The sequence below is a fragment of the Hyla sarda genome, chromosome 9, assembly GCF_029499605.1.
Source record: "Hyla sarda isolate aHylSar1 chromosome 9, aHylSar1.hap1, whole genome shotgun sequence".
NCBI lineage: Eukaryota > Metazoa > Chordata > Amphibia > Anura > Hylidae > Hyla > Hyla sarda.
The window spans coordinates 41,919,093-41,940,697 of record NC_079197.1 but is presented as its reverse complement, the minus strand read 5'-3'; the positions used below and the strand labels follow the sequence as shown (position 1 = coordinate 41,940,697).

General features: G+C 43.6%; 1 protein-coding gene across 1 annotated transcript in view; it reads left to right on the top strand.

Moving 5' to 3' along the window:
* Positions 1-21,605, top strand: part of MSN (moesin) — a 103,191-nt gene that overhangs the window by 52,287 nt on the left and 29,299 nt on the right. Inside the window, exon 3 of the mRNA XM_056539444.1 lies at positions 13,670-13,765. Coding sequence (XP_056395419.1) covers positions 13,670-13,765 — 96 coding nt within the window. The remainder of the gene's footprint in view (positions 1-13,669; positions 13,766-21,605) is intronic.

Here is a 21,605-nt window from a genome sequence, read left to right as displayed (position 1 = left end):
ATCACGGAATTACTAAACTATATATATCAACCTGCAAAGATTTTCATGCTCTATGACATGACTTATGCAGATTGGACTACATTTTCAATAAGACAGGTTTTCTTTTGAGTTCTGGCTTAAAGGGAGTCACCCACACTAACCTATTGATATAGGCTTGTAGTGTGGTCACACAAATGACAAGCGGGTGCACGGTGACGTCTGTCTTAAATCTTCATAGAAAAGTGTTCTTTGTCTGTGCTTAGTCTCCTGTGCTGCAGAATGGAGCTCTACTCTGCATCTAACCCCCTCTCCTTTTACATGTGCAGCCGGCAACTGGAGACATGAAGTGAAATATATATGCTCTCCTGAGAAATTTTACAGTGGTGCAGGGGGGGGGTCTAAATGCAGAGTGGAGCTCTGTTCTGCAGCCTAAGAGACTCTGCACAGGGGAGGAAGTGTTTCCTATGAAGATTCAAGCTGAATGTCACTATGATCTCAGGGTTTGGGAATGCCCATAGTGCACCAAGCTCCTGCACTAGCAGTTTAAGAAAAAGTGAGAAAATTCTATTGTCATTCTGTGTCACCGCACTACAAGCCCTATACCAATAGGTCAGTGCGGGTGATGCTGATGACAGATCACACGTAGCGCATCTGCAGCATATTTTATGCTGCTGATGCGCTGACACCAGTCACTAGTCCCAGCTGTGGCCGGGTAGCCCTGTGTGTCCGCTTAGAGGAGGTAGGAAGACAAAATGACCCTTTAACAAGGTGCTGCAACTTAAGATGGAGTACAAAAAGTCCAGGTAGTGGTAAAAAGGTCCTCAATAGGACTTTTTATTAAAAGACTAGCTGAGTACCCGGCGTTGCCCAGTTTTTCCTTCCTAATCCTTGTTGGGGAGGAAAATCAACAAAGGAGGAAGCTTTTGACTTCAAATCCCATCCCCATATATTTTTGTCATATCCCGACCTCCTATCCAGTCCTGTAATATGTGTACCAGGTATTGAAATATCTCCAGCCTTACAGAAGTTATGTGGGAACATACATTTCCCATTGATTTGCATGGGACTTTAAACAAAAACCCTGACACTCACAAATGGGGGTAGTTAAGGGTGAAATTAACTATCCTATATTTTAAGTGGACATATAAGTAACATGTGACCAAGTATTATCGAAATATCTCCAGCCGTTTGGAAGTTATGCAGTAACATATATTTCCCATTGACTTGTATGGGACTTTAAACATAAGCCCCGCCCCTGGCAAATGGGGTGAGTAAGGGTTAAATCACCTATCCTATGTTTGTTGTTGACATATAAGTAACGTGTGCCAAGTTTCATGTTAATATCTTTAGCCGTTTGGAAGTTTTTGTGGAACATACATACATACATACATACATACATACATATATACACACATACATATACACACACGTTGAGTTATAGAGAGATAGATAGATAGATATAGATAGATAGATATAGATAGATAGATAGAGATAGATAGATATAGATAGATAGATAGAGATAGATAGAGATAGATAGAGATAGATAGATAGATAGATAGATAGAGATAGATAGATAGATAGATAGATAGATAGATAGATAGATAGATAGATAGATAGATAGATAGAGATAGATATAGATTACATAAAATAATAAAAAAGCTATAATGAGCAATGTGTGTCTGCTTGTAACAGATCTTCAGCACAACAGGGAATCTGCTGCCATTTACATACACACGGGGCTACCCAACTGCAGCAGAGAGCTCTCTAGTGACTGGCATCAGGTCATCCGTTGCGTGAAATGCGCTGTAGTTGCTCTATGTGTGGATGTTATTGTGCAGAGATTCTAACCTGCTGCTGGTGTTAGTCAGAGGATTGTGGCTGCAGTGAACGTCCGCCCTCAGGCCTGTTGCTGAAGTTGTTATGTTGTATCCAGGCAGTAGGTCAGTGTTTCCCAACCAGGGTACCTCCAGCTGTTGCAAAACTACAATTCCCAGCATGCCCGGACAGCCAAAGGCTGTTTGGGGGAATGCTGGGAATTGTAGTTTTGCAACAGCTGGAGGCACCCTGGTTTGGAAACACTGCTTTAAGTGCTGTGCGCACAAAACCCCATTCATTCGCAGTGGTGAACAAAATCGTGAAGACTTCGGAGCATGCTGCGGGTCTTCAGATCTACAACATGCTTTGTATTTTACTTATTTGTTACGGATTCTTGATGCGGGATGTTTAGGGTAAAATCTGTGGAAAAATCCATGTGAAACACTTCCAGATATTTACATGGATTCAAAGACCACTCCACTGCCGAATATAACTTATGTTTTTTTTTGTTTTGTTTTTATGTGAGAAACAACATAGTTCAATGTAAAGAATATGACACATAAGCCTGCCCCTATATTTCCCATATAAATATTCTTCAGCCGCTTATCGCAGGGACCTGTCATCTTATTGATGTTCCTCCATAATGTCATGTGCGCACATCATCCAGGGCTTCTGGTTTGCGGTGAAGACACTTTTTGATTCAGTCATAACACTGGACTGACTTATACCAGGAACAGAGGAAGACAATCTGGGTGCCAAACATATTAGATTTTCTTTCCTCTTACTTCAGTTTGTTGGTAGATGTTCTGATTCCAAGATGACTTCTGTAAGACCAAGCGTCTGCTCTCTCACTCACTTTCCTCTGTCTCTAAGGCTTATGCACATGGCAGTATTAGGCTATATTCACACGGCAGAATGTCCGTGTGGAATTACGCACGGACATTTCACAGCAGCGGAGTCCCATTTGTGGTGTCTCGGTGTGCGAAGGTGAGGTGGATGGGGCAGATGTTGTAACCCAGGGGCAAGGTGTTATTAACCCCTAAATGTTTGTGATGCCAGGGCGTGGTTTTCCCGTTAACCACCCAAACTGTAGTGCTGCTATCCCAAGGTTAGGCAGGGAAATAATAGTCCAAGACCAGGTTAGGGTTAACGGTAGCTTTACTGAGGTACACAGATGGAAATAGTCTTTACAGCTAGGCCAGGATCCCAGAGAGGTGGCCAGTAACACAGAAGGACCTCGCAGCTTGCTGGGACTTGTAGTGACTGACAGACATAAGGACAGCCACGATGACTATAATGGACTTAACTATAAACTTGACGGTATGTAGTGACAGCAGACATAGATGAGTTGAATTACTGGCATGTGGCTGTAGATAGGCTTGAGGCCTCCAGATATGCTGGACACTAGCTCTGAGATGTCTGGTCTTTACTGTATCTCAGCAGGAGTGATCAGAGAGATTGTAATCGCTGCCCCTCTTATAAAGGGGGGGGGGGGGCTGAGCCAGAAGCCCATAGGTCAAGCTGCAGGTCACCAGGTTAGCTGGTGCTCTCTGGGTAACAAACACATCATGTGAACACATTATCATGTGACTAACTCAAAGGTCCTTAAAGGTTCTTTATCCATAACACACAGAACACTGTACATAACATATATTACAATGGGGGAGACACTGCAGGAGAGCCCCTAGGACACAGAGGGACTCAACCTGACAGGGCCTAAGTACTGTACGGGACTATATCCCGTACTGGGACATCACACATTGATTTTAATTATGATTTTGCTGCTCTGTTCAAATAGCAGAATTTCAGTGTAAGGGTATGTTCACACTGAGGAATTGGGGCGGAAATCAAGCAGAAATTTTCTGCCTCAAAATATTGTTACTTTTCCACAAGAACTCAGAGATTTCGCATGGAATTCCGCGCGGAAATGCAGGTTTCATGCGGAGGAGGAGTATCAAGTATTTCTATTCATAACATTTTTATTTTTTTTTTTCATGCGGAAATTCTGCGCGGATTCCGCGTGGAAATGCTTCTGACTAAAAAAAAAAAAATAACATTGATCTCTATGGGAGAACGACGCTGATTCCACCTGAAAGAAAGAACATGTTCGTTCTTCAAGCGGAACAGACTTCCTCGTCAGAATTCTGCTTGAGGACATTCCTCAGTGTGAACTGAGGGACAGAAATTCTGCACAGCTCTATGGGTATTTTCACTGCTGAATGAATTAGAGAGGAAAAAGCGAGCAGAATTACTCGTGGAAATTCCTCAGTGTGAACATACCCTAAATGGTTTCTCAATGTTTTTGCAGATTCTGCAAGGAAATGCAGTGCTGTCTATGATATGGCACATTTCTAAGCGTTCCTAGCGCCGGCATGCTTGGAGCGGTCCTAGCGCAGGCATGCTGGGATTGGAGTTTTGCAACAGCTGCAGGCACTCTGGTTGGGAAACACTTGTCTCAGAAGTGAAAGCCCTGAAAGTATAGGATGGGTGTGGCACTTGTTAAGGATTGGTGGTGACTTGATCCACTATGATTAGATTCTTGGATTATAACTAAGTTTTCTAATATTCAGTTTTTTTTTTTGTTTTTTTTTTACTTATGGCATAACTTTGTGGTTGGCTCAATCTTGGGCTATGTTGACACAGGATAATTTCCATGTGGAATTCCACCATAAAATCTGCCAAAATTAACTGATCATTGGGATTCCTCTGTCCCATTCACACAGCGGTGATTCTGCCACGGAAATTTCACATTCCGCAAAATTTAAAGATCTGCCTTCAACCCCTTAAGGACTCGGCCCATTTGGGCCTTAAGGACTGAGACAATTTTATTTTTCCCTTTTTTTTCGTTTTTCCTCCTCGCCTTCAAAAAATCGTAACTCTTTTATATTTTCATCCACAGACTAGTATGAGAGCTTGTTTTTTGCGCGACCAGTTGTCCGTTGTAATGACATCACTCACTTTACCATAAAATGTATGGTGCAACCAAAAAAATACCATTTGTGTGGGAAAATGAAAACCACAATTTTTCAAATTTTGGAAGGTTTCGTTTTCACGCCATACAATTTACGGTAAAAATGAGATGTGTACTTTATTCTTTGGGTCAATACAATTAAAATGATACCCATGATAACATACTTTTCAATTACTGTTGCGCTTAAAAAAAAAAAAACGCAAACTGTTTAACCAAATTAGTACGTTTAAAATCCCCCTATTTTGAAGATCTATAACTTTTTCATTTTTCCATATAAGCGACGGTATGATGGTATTTTTTGCGCCGTGATCTTTACTTTTTATTGATGCCACATTTGCTTATATAAAACTTTTAATACTTTTTTAATTCATTTTTTTTGGAATAAAGTGTTCTAAAAAAAAAAAAAAGCAGCTATTTTTGACTTTTTTTTTTTTACGTTCACGCTGTTCACAGTACGGTATCATTAACATTTATTTTAATAGTTGGGATATTTACGCATGCGGCGATAACAAATATGTATATAAAATATATATATTTTTTACACTTTTTGGGGGTGAAATAGGGAAAATGGGACAATTTACGTTTCGATTGGGGGAGGGGGTTTTTCACCTTTTTTTTTACTTTTATTTTTACACTTTAATAGTCCTCATAGGGGACTATTTAAAGCAATCATTCGATTGCTAATACTGTTCAGTGCTATGCATAGGACATAGCACTGATCAGTATTATCGGTCATCTTCTGCTCTGGTCTGCTCGATCTCAGACCAGAGCGGAAGACCCCGGGAGACAGCCGGAGCCAGGTGAGGGTACCTCCGGCTGCCATGCTGGATGATCGGATCGCCGCGGCAGCGCTGCGGGCGATCTGATCATCCATTCAAAGTACCGCACTGCCGCAGATGCCGTGATCTGTATTGATCACGGCATCTGAGGGGTTAATGGTGGACATCCGCGCGGGTCCCTGGCTGCTATCAGCAGCTGGGACCTGCCGCGCATGACGCGAGCATCGCAGTTATGCATAGGACGTAAATGTACGTCCTGGTGCGTTAAGTACCAGCTCACCAGGACGTACATTTACGTCCTGAGTCATTAAGGGTTAATCTTGCGGAATTCCATTAAATTTTAACAGAATTCTGTGTTTTCAGAACAAAGAAATTCCACCGCAAGAGTTCTGTTTTTTTTTTTTCAAACCCTCTAAGGCTGTGTTCACACATAGCGGAATTTCCGCAGTTCTGCTCAGCAAAGCTGAATGAAATTTGTGCGGAATTGAAGAAATTCAGCTGTGTGAACACAACCTTAAAGGGTTTGAAAAAAACAGAACTCTTAAGTATTCCTTCTAAGTATAGACGCTTGGTTTGGGGTGAACAGACTCTGATGGTACTTTTAATCTTATATTGTCTTTCACGCTATTACACATGTTGAGTGTTTTTATTAGCAACTGATCCAATTCCAGTATATTCAGCCATAGCGGGTGGTTTAGGGTATGGCTTAGTCCCCGTAGTGCATTTCAGAACAATCATCTTTGCTGCTTTACTAGTATTGAGCTGTTTAATTTATGTAGGTCCTGATTTATCAACCTGCCTGAAACCCTAATTGTCTGGTTTTACCAACAGCAACCAATCACAGCTCAACTCTTAAATCGTAACAAGCTCTTGTAAAGAGAAAGTTGAGCTGATATTGGTTGCTGTTGGCAAAACCAGACAATTAGGGTTTCAGGCAGATTGATAAATATGTGCTATTGTTTGTGTAGGACTTTTAGCTGAAGGTGGTTCACTCTACTTACCTTGCACTTTTCCTTTTCTCTTATGTTCCTGCCAGGGCTGTGGAGTTGGAGTCGAGGAGTCGGACGAAATTTTGGGTACCTGGAGTCTGAAATTCTTTTGTTTTTGAAACACAGAACTGTCTGCTGACATCATGAGCACAGTGCTCTCTGCTGACATCTCTGTCCATTTTATGAACTGTCCAGAACAGCATATGTTTGCTATGGGGATTTCCTTTTACCCTGAACAGTTCCTAAAATGGACAGAGATGTCAGCAGACAGCTCTGTGTTTCAAACGGAAAATAATTTCCACTGTAGTATTCAGCAGCTAATAAGTACAGGAAGGATTAAGATTTTTTAATAGCAGTAATTTGCAAATCTGTTTAACTTTCTGGCACCAGTTGATTTAAAAAAAAAAAAAAAAAAAAGTTTTTCACCGGAGTACCCCTTTTAAGTAAATGTTTTTTGCAGGACTAGAGACACTTGTATAAGTGAAGGGAATAGAGGGTCAATAGTTCAAGACTGAAGCTGTAAACCATTGGAAAAACTGCTGCCATTCAGCTAAGGCTATAAAAACTTGTAAACTCTATTATTAGCTTAAAGGGGTACTCCACCCCTAGACATCTTATCCCCCTATCCAAAGATGTCAGATCGCCGCTGCGGCACCGCGCTATCATTACTACGCAGAGCGAGCTTAATGACGGGCGAAACGGGGGCCGGAGCATCATTACGTCATGGCTCCGCCCCTCATGATGTCACGGCCAGTCCCCTCAATACAAGTCAATGGGAGAGGGCGTGGTGGTCGTCACGCCCCCTGCCATAGACTTGCATTAAGGGGGCGGGCAGTGATGTCACAAGGGGCGGAGCCATGACGTCACGCTGCTCCGTCCCCTGTATCGCCCATCATTACGCACAGAGCGAACTTGCTCTGTGTAGTAATGAAAGCGCGGTGCCGCAGCGGCGATCCCGGGGGTCCCCAGCAGCGGGACCCCGGCTATCTGACATCTTATCCTCGATCCTTTGGATAGGAGTACCCCTTTAAACTTTAAACATGACTATGGGACTCTACTAGGGAAATCATGTTTTATAATAAATGCTCTTTCCTGGATTCTCCCACTGCCCTATCTTCAGCAGCAGATCAGCACACAAACTGTTCAATACTGTAGACTGTTGGCTTCCCAGCCAGTAGTCCTGTGGTAATGACATGTATGTTGCCTTTCTTTCCTTCAAGGAATGTATAAAATACATTCGCATATTAACCCCTTAAGGACACATGACGTTCTCATACGTCTCCATTTCCGAGTCCTTAAGGACACATGACATATGAGAACGTCATGTGTTTTACCGGCGCCCCGCAACCGTCTGGAGCGGAGCCGGTGCCCGATGCCTGCTGAAATCGTTCAGCAGGCATCGGGGCATATCGCCCAGGGGGGTCATTATGACCCCCCATGTCGGTGATGGCCGCAGATCGCTGGACAATTCAGTCCAGCGATCTGCGGCGGATTCCGGGTCAATCGGGTCTCTGGTGACCCGGAATTATTGGCTGATCGGGGCCGTCAGAGACGGGCCCCGAACAGCCAGAGCCAGCAGGGGTGAGGTGGCACTGGATTACCGGCCGACCAATCAGGGCGCCTGCTGCGGGTGTCTGCTCCCGCAACCCGCTCCGCCCCTCTTCCGGAGGACGTGAGCGGGTGCGGGACATGCACCCCGGGTGCTGGGGACCCCGATCCCCGGCGTCCCTGTTGGGATCGGCGCCCCAGGAGCAGCAGCGGCGGCGGCGACGACGAGGGACTGACCTGTGCGGCGAGGATCGTTGGAGGTGAATGACAGCCTCCTGCTGTTGCTTAGCAACAGCTCCCAGCATGCAAAAAGGGCATGCTGGGAGCTGTAGTTATGCAACAGCAGGAGGCAGACCACCACAACTCCCAGCATTCCCTTATGGGCATGCTGGGACTTGTAGTTTTGCAACAGCTGGAGGCACATTCTTTCTATGGAAAAGTGTACCTTCAGCTGTTGTATAACTACAACTCCCAGCTTGCACAATCAGCTAAAGTGCATGCTGGGAGTTGTAGTGGTGCATCTGGTGGTTGCATAACTACAACTCCCAGCATGCCCGTTGGCTGTCGGTGACTGCTGAGAGTTGTAGTTTTGCAACAGCTGAAGGCACACGGAGTTAAGTAGCAAACCAGTGTGTCTCCAGCTGTTGCATAACTACAACACCCAGCATGCCCTTCCGCTGTCCGTACATGCTGGGGGTTGTAGCTTTTGCAACAGCTGAAGGCACACTGGTTGCAAAACACTGAGTTTGTTACCAAACTCGATGTTTCACAACCAGTGTGCCTCCAGCTGTTGCAAAACTACAACTCCCAGCATGCACTGATAGACCGTACATGCTGGGAGTTGTAGTTTTGCAACAGCTGGATGTCCCCCCCCCCCCCCCCCACCCAATGTGAATGTAAAGGGTACACTCACATGGGCGGAGGATTACAGTAAGTATCCGGCTGCAAGTTTGAGGTGCGGCAAAATTTCTGCCGCAGCTCAAACTGCCAGCGAGAAACTACTGTGAACCCCCGCCCATGCGACTGTACCCTAAAAACACTACACTAACAATAAAAAAAAAGTAAAAAACACTACGTATACACATACCCCTACACAGCCCCCCTCCCCAATAAAAATGAAAAACGTCTGGTACGCCACTGTTTCCAAAACGGAGCCTCCAGCGGTTGCAAAACTACAACCCCCAGCATGCACCGATAGACCGTACATGCTGGGAGTTGTAGTTTTGCAACAGCTGGATGTCGTCGCCCCCCCCCCCCCCAATGTGAACGTACAGGGTACACTCACATGGGCGGAGGATTACAGTAAGTATCCGGCTGCAAGTTTGAGCTGCATCAAATTTTCTGCCGCAGCTCAAACTGCCATCGAGAAACTACTGTGAACCCCCGCCCGTGTGACTGTACCCTAAAAACACTACACTACACTAACACAAAATAAAATAAAAAGTAAAAAACACTACATATACACATACCCCTACACAGCCCCCCTCCCCTCCCCAATAAAAATGAAAAACGTCTGGTACGCCACTGTTTCCAAAACGGAGCCTCCAGCTGTTGCAAAACAACTACTCCCAGTATTGCCAGATAGCCGTTGACTGTCTAGGCATGCTGGGAGTTTTACAACAGCTGGAGGCACCCTGTTTGGGAATCACTGGCGTAGAATACCCCTATGTCCACCCCTATGCAAGTCCCTAATTTAGGCCTCAAATGCGCATGGCGCTCTCACTTTGGAGCCCTGTCGTATTTCAAGGCAACAGTTTAGGGCCACATATGGGGTATCACCGTACTCGGGAGAAATTGCCTAACAAATTTTGGGGGCTTTTTTCTGCTATTACCCTTTTTAAAAATTTAAAATTTTTGGGAAACAAGCATTTTAGGTAAAAAAAAAATATATATTTTTTTACATATGCAAAAGTCGTGAAACACCTGTAGGGTATTAAGGTTCAAATTACCCCTTGTTACGTTCCCCGAGGGGTCTAGTTTCCAAAATGGTATGCCATGTGGTTTTTTTTTTTTTTTGCTGTCCTGGCACCATAGGGGCTTCCTAAATGCGGCATGCCCCCAGAGCAAAATTTGCTTTCAAAAAGCCAAATGTGACTCCTTCTCTTCTGAGACCTGTAGTGCGCCAGCAGAGCACTTTTCACCCCCATATGGGGTGTTTTCTGAATCGGGAGAAATTGGGCTTCAAATTTTGGGGGGTATTTTCTGCTATTACCGTTTTTAAAATTGTAAAATTTTTGGGAAACCAAGCATTTTAGGTAAAAAAAAATATATATATTTTTTACATATGCAAAAGTCGTGAATCACCTGTAGGGTATTAAGGTTCACTTTACCCCTTGTTATGTTCCCTGAGGGGTCTAGTTTCCAAAATGGTATGCCATGTGTTATTTTTTTTGCTGTCCTGGCACCATAGGGGCTTCCTAAATGCGGCATGCCCCCCATAAACCATTTGTCGCTCCTTCCCTTCTGAGCCCTCTACTGCGCCCGCCGAACAATTAACATAGACATATGAGGTATGTGCTTACTCGAGAAAAATTGGGTTTCAAATACAAGTAAAAATTTTCTCCTTTTTACTCCTTGCAAAAATTCAAAAATTGGGTCTACAAGAACATGCGAGTGTAAAAAATGAAGATTTTGAATTTTCTCCTTCACTTTGCTGCTATTCCTGTGAAACACCTAAAGGGTTAATACACTTACTGAATGTCATTTTGAATACTTTGGGGGGTGTAGTTTTTATAATGGGGTCTTTTATGGGGTATTTCTAATACGAAGACCCTTCAAATCCACTTCAAAACTGAACTGGTCCCTGAAAAATAGTGAGTTTGAAAATTTTGTGAAAAATTGGAAAATTGCTGCTGAACTTTGAAGCCCTCTGGTGTCTTCCAAAAGTAAAAACTCATAAATTTTATGATGCAAACATAAAGTAGACATATTGTATATGTGAACCCAAAAAAATATATATTTTGAATATCCATTTTCCTTACAAGCAGAGAGCTTCAAAGTTAGAAAAATGCAAAATTTTCATTTTTTTCATCAAATTTTGGGATTTTTCACCAAGAAAGGTTGCAAGTTACCATAAGATTTTACCACTAAGTTAAAGGAGAATATGTCACGAAAAAACAATCTCGGAATCAGAATGATAACTAAAAGCATTCCAGAGTTATTAATGTTTAAAGTGACAGTGGTCAGAATTGCAAAAAACGCTCCGGTCATTAAGGTGTAAAATGGCCTGGTCCTTAAGGGGTTAATACAGAAGAGTCGGGGAGTCGGAGTGAGAAGTACAAAAAACTCCGGAGTCGGAACATTTATCTACCGACTCCACGGCCCTGGTTCCTGCATTGGCTTTTTCCATGTAAATTGTGCTCAACAGTAATGTTTAAGGTGGTGCTGTAATAAATATGGAGTTGATTTCTTTTTCTGGGATAACATCCAAACATCACAGTAATAAAATCATTCAAAGGGCTATTCCAAATCGCAGCCATGGCTCAGATGGGAGAACCTGTCAGACTGTGGTGGTCAGAGGTGGATCATGAAAGCAGATGAGTAGGCTGTTCCACATGGTTTCCTTAAAGGGGTTCTCCACCATAAGGTGATTTTAGTACGTACCTGGCAGACAGTAATGTACATGCTTGGGAAGGATCTGCGCTTGTCTTGGGGCTAAATGGCTATGTCATGAGATTATCATAACACTGTGGCTAGTTTTCTGTGAACTTTTATTTCCTGTTTGACTTTTCTTTTTTTGACTACAAATGCCACAATTCCATTTTCCTCCCTCCCACACATCAGCCACCCCACCCATTGAAACAAAAGATCTGTGGTTCTCAATCAGGGTGCCTACAGCTGTTGCATTAGTTGCAGCTTGATTCTTCTCCCACCAAGCGATCCCTCTACCCATTGAAGCAGACAGGCTCCCTGCCATCAGCTGACTAGTGAGTCAGGTCTCGGGCACATTGCAAGCTGGGAAAAATCCGAGACAACAGTCATGTTGTATGCTGTTAAAATTAAATAGTAGGGTGAAAATCACATAAGAATTGTGAGAAAACCGTCACACACAGGTACAGACTCTATATTATGAACTACACTAACTTTACAGCCCCTGTAGCATTGTTTTTGACGACCTAATAGGCTAATACATCGATATATGTTAGAGGTACTTACTATGCACGCCAATGCCAGTGCATCCTTTCTTCTGCTCCGATTCACAAGTTTGCGCGCATGCCCAGACTCAGGTCCGCGTCACAGCGGACCCTATTTGGTCTGCGCATGTGCCAAATACTTCCACACACCATCAACTTCATGGACTCTTGTGCGCACATGCCTGTCTAGTGTGTGGTGACGTTGGTGCACAAACGTCGCCTCTCCACTATGCGCGTGCGCCCGAGAGTCCAAGATGGCGCAGGCGGCCGCGAGATCTGGCAGTACGGAGCACAGCTGCTCTAATCCAGGTAATCCTTATTCTAAACATTTGATTGGTCCTCTGTTGTATATATAGTATACCCAGCTAACACCCAGATACTCCCTGATGAAGCGGGTAGCGGAACGGCGTAGGGGTTGTGTGTGATCTCTCCTGTGAGTATAATGTGGTTACTCTGGATGCACTGTGGCAGCTTGTTTACCTTCTCTTCCCTTCCGTGGGTTTGTGTATCTTTCTCTAGAGTAGTGATGTTGCTATGTATTTACCTGTTTATCCTCTCAGGCCTCATACCAACGCACTTTTGTCTCTAGGTTTCTTCAAGCTCCCACAGTGCACCATTAGATCACTTGCACACGTTGTCTCTCTTCTCTTATTATAATAATTTTATTCTGTGTTTGCCTTTTCCATGTGTGCATAGTGTGGCAGCGATTATACTGCTGTATGTGTTAAACTGGTAGTGGCAAACTTTTAAGAGAATAGCTTCTATTTGATCATTGCACATTTTTTCTGGCTATTGCTGATTCTCATTATTCATGTTTTTTATTCAATTATTATATATGTTTAATAAAGCTTGGTATTTTATCTATATTTCTACATCTGGTGCATTTTTTTGATAGGATCTTAAGCCCCTGTAGCATAGTAAAATTAAAATAAAAAAAATCCTGGAATACCCCTTTAAAGGAATAGTCCGGTACAGACTATTCTTATTCTATCCTGCCCCGGCTGCAAAAAAAGTGAAAATAAATTTTCACTTATCTTCCTACGTTCCCCCGGAGCTCCGCTACAGCTGATCGGTCAGCCAGGCTGTCTTCTTTCTACTTCCCTTAACCCGGGAACATCATGCGGAGCTTTAGCCTATCACCATCCAAAGAGGGACATCGCTGCGGCCAATGATAGGGTGAAGCGCCGTGTGGCGTTCCCGGCTAAGGGAAGTAGAAAGAAGACAGCCGGGCCGGCCGACCGAACGGCTGTAGCAGAGCTCTGGGGCAACGTAGGAAGGTAAAGTTTATTTTCACTGTTTTTGCAGCCCGGGCAGGATAGAATAAGAATAGTCTGTACCGGACTATTCCTTTAACTCTCATAGAAGTGAATGGAAGTTACAAAAACAGGTCAGCTTGCAATGCTAAATTACCATTTTATTCATACGTTCTTTTTTTTTTTTTCTTCCTCTCCTAAGGTTGTGAAAACAATTGGACTTCGAGAAGTCTGGTTCTTTGGACTTCAGTACCAAGACACAAAGGGCTTCTCAACATGGCTAAAACTGAACAAAAAGGTAACTTTTTATGCTTTTATGGTTATAAAGTTAATAAGCTTAGACAGAGTTCCACAAGTCCCATCTATAATTCTATTGTGTTGATCTGGAGAAAGGCAAAAAAAAACAACAATGAGGTGGATATCAATTGCCCCATACTAGGAACTGCCCCCTTGTTTGAGTCAGACATCACAACATCATCATGTTGCAGAGTTTCATAGTCTCACTGCTCTTACAGTAAAGAATCTTTCTGTCATGATGGTGAAATCTTCTTTCCTCTAGATGTAGAGTATGCCCCCTTGTCATGTTTACCGGGCTAGGTATAAAAAGATCTCTGTACTGTTCATTCATATATTTGTACATTTTAATCAGTTTGTCCCTAAGACTTTCTTTTCTCTAAACTAAATAACCCCAAGCTTGATAACCTGTCTTGGTTCTGTAATTCTCCTATACCATCAATGATCTTAGTCGCCCTTCTCTGCACCCTCTCTAGTTCTGCCATATCCTTCTTATATACAGGTGCCCAAAATTGGACAAAATACACCATATGTGGTCTGACTAGGGATTTTATACAGAGGCAAAACTATGTTTCAGTCTCGAGCCTCTCTCTCTTGATACATCCCATTACTTTATTAGCCTTAGCAGAAGCTGCCTGGCACTGATCACTAAAGTTGAATTTACTTTCCACCAGTCCATCAAGTCCTTTTTAGTGTTACCCAGTGTTTTACTATTTTTAGTATTTCATCTTCCATTTTATTTTCTTAGCCCAAATGCATAACCTTACATTTATCCACATTTGCCCTTAATTTGCCTTTTTTGCCATTTCTCTGTCCAATCCCCAAACCTAACCAATTCCGTCTGTAAGGAGTCAGCCCCCTTTTTAAATATTGGAAATAATATAGAATTTATTTTATTCCCTTGATATAGAAAACTCTGCTATAACTTGGCTGTAAGTTGTGTCTATTATTCATTTTGCAAAAGGGCATACATATGTCTTGGCAGCAGTTGAAACAGGAGGTACATGTATGACCAGTGACGTTGCACAGTGACAGTTCACTAAGCCCTGCTGTATTGCACATCTAATCATCCCTGAAGCCGGCTGGGGACCGATCACAGTGGTCCCCAGCCAGCAATTAATTTAAACTGTCAGCCCAGGAGCGGTGTCTTCTCCTCCCATCTACCTCCGTTGCTTCACAGTAAAGCAATTGGAGGAGGAGAGGGTCGCCTCAGAGAATGTAATAAACCATGTAAAAAAAAAAAGTATATAAGTTTGGTGTCACCATAATCTTACTGCCCTGAAGAATAAAATGACCGTGTAATTTGTTTAGCACAATTAATTCAGTTAATAAAATGAATAAAAAAGTTGCCAAAATTAATTGTTTTGTCAATACTGCCTCAATTAATATGTAATAAAAAGTGATCAAAATATCATATATACCCCAAAATAGTAAACAACCATAACCCCTTAAGGACCACAGGTTTTTTTCATTTTTGCACTTTTGTTTTTTCCTCATCACCTAAAACTCAACGCTTTCAATTTTCCAAGTACAGACTCGTATGAAGGCTTGTTTTTCGTGCCACCAAAATTTAATAGGGAGTGCAGTGAGCATTTACACCCCTCTGGTGTTTGACAGATTTTTTTTGTCACGGACCATTGTTCAAAAAATCTTTCAGACACCTGTGCGGTGTAAATGCTCACTGCATCCCTTATTACATTCTGTGAGGGGTGTAGTTTCCAAAATGGGGTCTTATGTGGGGGGTCCACTATTCTGACAGCATGGGGGGCTTTGTAAACACACGTGGCTTTCAATTCCAGCCAAATTCTTTCTCCAAAATCCCAATGGCGCTCCTTCTCTTCTGAGCATTGTAGTTCACCCGCAGAGCATGTTACATCCACATATGGGGTATTTCCTTACTCAGAAAAATGGTGTTACAAATTTTGGGGGGCTTGCTCGCCTATTACCCCTTGTGAACATGAAAACTTTGGGGTAACACCAGCTTTTTAGTGAAAATCAGATTTTCCATTTTCACGTCCAACTTTAACAGAAATTTGTCAAACACCTGTGGGGTGTTAAGGCTCACTATATGCCTTGTCATGTTACGTGAGGGGTGAAGTTTCCAAAATGGGGTCACATGTGTGTTATTTTGTTTTTTGCGTTTGTCAGAACTGCTGTTACTATCAGCCACCCCTGTGCAAATCACCAATTTAGGCCTCAAATGTACATTGTGCACTCTCACTTCTGAGCCATGTTGTGCACCTGCAGAGCATTTTACACCCACATATGGGGTATTTCCGTACTCAGGAGAAAAAGGAGGAAAAGACCACCAAAATTTGTTAGGCAATTTCTCCTGAGTACGGAAATACCCCATATGTGGCATTAAACTGTTGCCTTGAAATACGATAGGGCTCTGAAGTGAGAGAGCGCCATGCGCATTTGATGCCTTAATTAGGGATTTGCATAGGGACGAACATGACAGTGTTCCCCAAACATGGGGCCTCCTGCTGTTGCACCCCTGCCACCTCGCTCCTATCCTTTAGGATGATCAGGGCTGTCTCTAACATCTCCAATCATCCCTATTTTCCGGGCTATTGGGTCACCAGAGACCCGATCAGCTCGGAAAGTCCGTGATTCGCCGATCAGAATTGACCGTCGAATCACAGCGATCGCCGACAAGGTGGTGGTGGTGGGGGTTTTGGGGGGGGTGGTGTTGTCTGAGGACCCCCCTGGGCGATATGCCGGGATGGTTGCTGCTAAATATCAGCAGTGATCCCGTTCCGATCAGAGTCCGCAGACGCGGTGATCAAGGAATGCGAAGTGACACTTTGCAATGCAAAATCGTCGTTAATGGGAAAAGTCGGGTGATTCAAACTTTTATTGGGGAGGGGTTAAATCATCTTGACTCCTTTTTTTTATTTTTTTATTTTTCACTTTCTTTCTTTATTTATTTTTAATTTTTTTTGCAGTCTTATAGCCCAGTAGGGGACTATAACATGCATTACACTGATTGCCAGCACTGATCAATGCTATTCCATAGCATAGCATTGATCAGTGTTTTCGGCGCTCGACTGCTCCTGCATGGAGAAGTCATTTAGCGATCTGACAACAAGGAGGCTGGTAGGGACCCTCCTTGTGACCATACAGCTGATCAGCCCGACTAAGCTGCCGGGAACGCTTTCACTTTAGACATGGTGATCAACTTTGATCGCCGCATCTAAAGGGTTAAAGGAAATTTGTCATCAGTATCAACCGCACTAACCTGTCATACAGGCTTGTAGTGCGGGTGATACTGATCAAAATGATATTTACAACTTACTGAATGGCCCAGCCGTTGCGCTGTTATTCTTTTTATGTAAATGAGGTCCTTAGGAATGGGCGGAGCTAGGACCGGAGCTCCGTGCACCCCACGTGATCTTCTGCCGCCCGGCTCGTCAATATGCATGGCCTCCGTCTCTGCTCTCGCAGCAGGTTTTAGCCACGGCACATGCGCTGCTCCCAGAATACACCTGGATGCGGCATCAGTTTCAGTCTCGTTCCCTCAGCCAGCAGTGAAGTGTGAGGATACACGAAGGCATGAGGGTGAATGAGGCTGAAACTGCTGGGCCATTCAGGACATTGTTAGTATCATTTTGATCAGGATCACCCGAACTACAAGCCTGTATGACAGGTTAGTGCGGGTGATACTGATGACAAATTTCCTTCAATACCGGACATCACCACGATTGGTGATGTCCGGTATTAGCCACGGGTCGCGGCTACCATTAGCCGCTGGGACCGACCTGATATGATGCGGGGTCATCACGTGACCCCCGCGTTATATCACGGGAGCCGGCACAGGACGTAAATATACGTCCTGCGTTGTTGAGGGTTAAAGGTCCCTTTAGCCGCCGCTGTCAGCTTTGAAAACCCCGCCCGTGCCAGTTAAAACTACATTTGCATATATAGAAAAACTAAGATTGCAAGGAAACGGCTGGACGGATCTGGGCATGGTAGGGGGCATATGAATCAGCGTCCCCCGCACTATCCGTCAGACCTGTGGTTAGTGCGCGAGTGAACATGTGACAATTTTCCTTTAAAAGGTGCAGTTTTTATAATTGGGTCATTTATGGGGGTATCTGTCAGCTGTCTTTGCTGCCAAGAGATAAAGGCAAACTCTATCTTTCTTGGAGCTGATGTTGTCTGCAAAACTTATAAAATCACCTTTTTATTTCTCAACTAAGGCTCCTCTCACACTATATGTTGCTCCATTTTAAAGGCCCATTACAATGTCCCGTCAAGAAAACCCTTAACCACTTAGGGACCACGGGCGTACAGGTACGCCTTGGCTCCATATATAGATCAGCAAACAACCCAAGCAAATGCCCAGGGGGGGGGGGGGGAGGGTGTGTGTGTCATCAGCCCCCCCTCCACTGGTGATTTGCGCCGATTACGGCGGGTCTATGGTGACCCGGAAAATAAGGGGGATCGGGGTTGTTCAAGACACCCACGATCCCCCTGAAGGGATAGGAGTGAGGTGGCAGGGGTTCCACCCCTCCTATCCCTGCTATTGGTCGTCTAGAAGCGATGACCAATAGCAGATCGAAGGCGGGGGGGGGGGGGGGGGGTTGGTTAACTTTCGGTTTCCCCATTCTGCCCACCCACAATAGGCAGGGCAGAACGGGGAAACCGAGGGGGACCGATGCTGAAGGTCCACTTACCCATCGGATGCTGCAGCAGGCGGCGATTGGCGGTCGCGATCGGCGTCAGAAGAGGACGGCTATGTGGCTCCCTGGATCCTACGGAAGCCTATGAGTTGCCTAGTAACATCTGGAGGGCTACAGTCTGAGATCACTATCCATTGGTCTCTAAACTGTAGCCCTTCAGATGTTGCAAAACTACAACTCCCAGCATGCCCAGACAGCTGTCTTGGCATTCTGGGAGTTGTAGCTGCGTACCTCCAGCTGTTGCATAATTACATCTCCCAGCATGCCCTTTCGCTATCAGTACATGCTGGGAGTTGGAGTTTTGCAACAGCTGGAGGCACACTGGTAGGTTCTGTTACCCAACTCAGCATTTTACCAAACTGAAGGTTTTCCAATCAGTGTGCCTTCAGCTGTTGCAAAAGAACAACTCCCAGCATTCACGGTCTGTCAGTACATGCTGGGAGTTGTAGTTTTGAAACAGCTGGAGGTTTGCCCCCCCCCCCCCCCATATGTGAATGTACAGGGTACATTCACACGGGTGAGTTTCCTGCTTCAAGTTTGAGCCACTGACTGTCCAGGCATGCTAGTAGTTTAGCAACAGCTGGAGACACCCTGTTTGGGAATCACTGGCGTAGAATACCCCTATGCAATTCCTAATTTAGTCCTCAAATGCGCATGGTGCTCTCTCACTTCGGAGCCCTGTCGTATTTCAAGGAAACAGGTTAGGGCCACATATGGGGTATTTCTGTACTCTGGAGAAATTACACTACAAACTTTGGGGGGCTTTTTCTCCTTTTATCCCTTATGAAAAGGAAAAGTTGGGGGCTACACCAGCCTGTTAGTGTAAAAAAAAAATGGTGTTGCCCCATACTTTTTTTATTTTCACAAGCGGTAAAAGGAAAAAAAGCCCCCCAAAATTTGTAACACAATTTCTCCTGAGTGCAGAAATACCCCATATGTGGGCGTAAAATGCTCTGCGGTTGCACCATGCACTCAGGAGTGAGAGCGCACCATGTACATTTGAGGCCTAAATTGGTGATTTGCACAGGGGTGGCTGATTTTACAGCGGTTCTGACATAAACGCAAAAAAAATGAATACCCACATGTGACCCCATTTTGGAAACTATACCCCTCACGGAACGTAACAAGGGGTATAGTGAGCCTTAACACCCAACAGGTGTTTGACGAATTTTCGTTAAAGTTGGATGGGAAAATTAGTAGAAAAAAAATTATTTCACTAAAATGCTGGTGTTACCCAAAATTTTTCATTTTCACAAGGAAAAATAGGAAAAAGCCCCCCAAAATTTGTAACCCCATTTCTTCTGAGTAAGAACATACCCCATATGTGGATGTAAAGTGCTCTGTGGGCGAACTATAATTCTCAGAAGAGAGGGAGCGCCATTGGGCTTTTGAAGAGAAAATTTGTCCGGAATTCAAGGCCACGTGTGTTTACAAAGCCCCCATAGTGCCAGAACAGTGGACCCCCCACACACACATGTGACCCCATTTTGGAAACTACACCCCTCACGTAATGTAATAAGCGGTACAGTGAGCATTTACGCCCCACAGGTGTCTGACAGAGTTTTGGAACAGTGGTCCGTGATAATGAAAAATTTTATTTTTCATTTGCACAGGCCACTGTTCCAAAGATCTGTCAAAAGCCAGTGGGGTGTAAATACTCACTGCACCCCTTATTAAAGTCTGTGAGGGGTGTAGTTTCCAAAATGGGGTCACATGTGGGGGGGGTCCACTGTTCTGGCACCACAGGGGGCTTTGTAAACGCACATGGCCCCTGACTTCCATTCCAAACAAATTCTCTTTCCAAAAGCTCAATGGCGCTCCTTCTCTTCTGAGCATTGTAGTGCGCCAACAGAGCATTTGACGTCCACACATGGGGTATTTCCATACTCAGAAGAAATGGGGTTACAACTTTTGGGGCTAATTTACTCCTATTACCCCTTGTAAAAATTTAAAATTTGGTAGGGGAAATGCATTTTAGTGAAATGTTTTTTTTCATTTACACTTCCAACTTTATCAAAAAGTTGTCCAACACCTGTGAGGTGTTAAGGCTCCCTCTACCCCTTGTTACGTTCCTTGAGGGGTGTAGTTTGCAAAATAGTATGCCATGTGTTTTTCTTTTGCTGTTCTGGCACCATAGGGGCTTACTAAATAAGACATGCCCCCCAAAAACCATTTCAGCAAAATTTGCTTTCTAAAAGCTAAATGTGACTCCTTTCTCGTCTGAGCATTGTAGTTCGCCCGCAGAGCGTTTTACGTCCTAACATTGGGTATTTCCATACTTAGAAGAGATGGGGTTACAAATTTTGGGGGGCATTTTCTCCCCTTACCCTTTGTAAAAATTGTAAATTTGGGGTGAAAACTGCACTTTAGTGAGAAATTATTTTTTTTTTTTCATTTACACATCCGACTTAACAAAAAGTAATCAAACACCTGTTAAGGCTCACTGGACCCCTTGTTATGTGCCTTTAGGGGTGTAGTTTCTAAAATGGTATGCCATGTGGGGGGGGTTTCTGCTGTTCTGGCACCATAGAGGCTTCCTAAATGTGACATGCCCCCCAAAAAACATTTCAGAAAAACTCACTCTCCAAAATCCCATTGTCGCTCCATCCCTTCTGAGCCCTCTAATGCGAATGTAAAAAAAGAAGATTGTGAATTTTCTCCTTTACTTTGCTGCTATTCCTGTGAAACACCTAAAGGGATAACATACTTACTGAATATCATTTTGAATACTTTGAGGGGTGTTTTTATTTTTATTTTTATAATGGAGTCATTTATGAGGTATTTCTAATAAGAAGGCCCTTCAAATCCACTTCAAACCTGAACTGGTCCATGAAAAATTCAGATTTTGAAAATGTTGTGAAAAATTGAAATATCGCTGCTGAACTTTGAAGCCCTCTGATGTCTTCCGAAAGTAAAAACCTGTCAACTTTATGATGTAATCATAAAGTAGACATATTGTATATGTGAATCAATATATAATTTATTTGGAATGTCTATTTTCCTTAAAAGCAGTGAGCTTCAAAGTCAGAAAAATGCTAAATTTTAAATTTTTCAGCAAATTTTTGAATTTTTCACCAAGAAATGATGCAAGTATCGATGAAACTTTACCACTAACATAAAGTAGAATGTCTCGTAAAAATAGTTTCTTAATCAGAATGA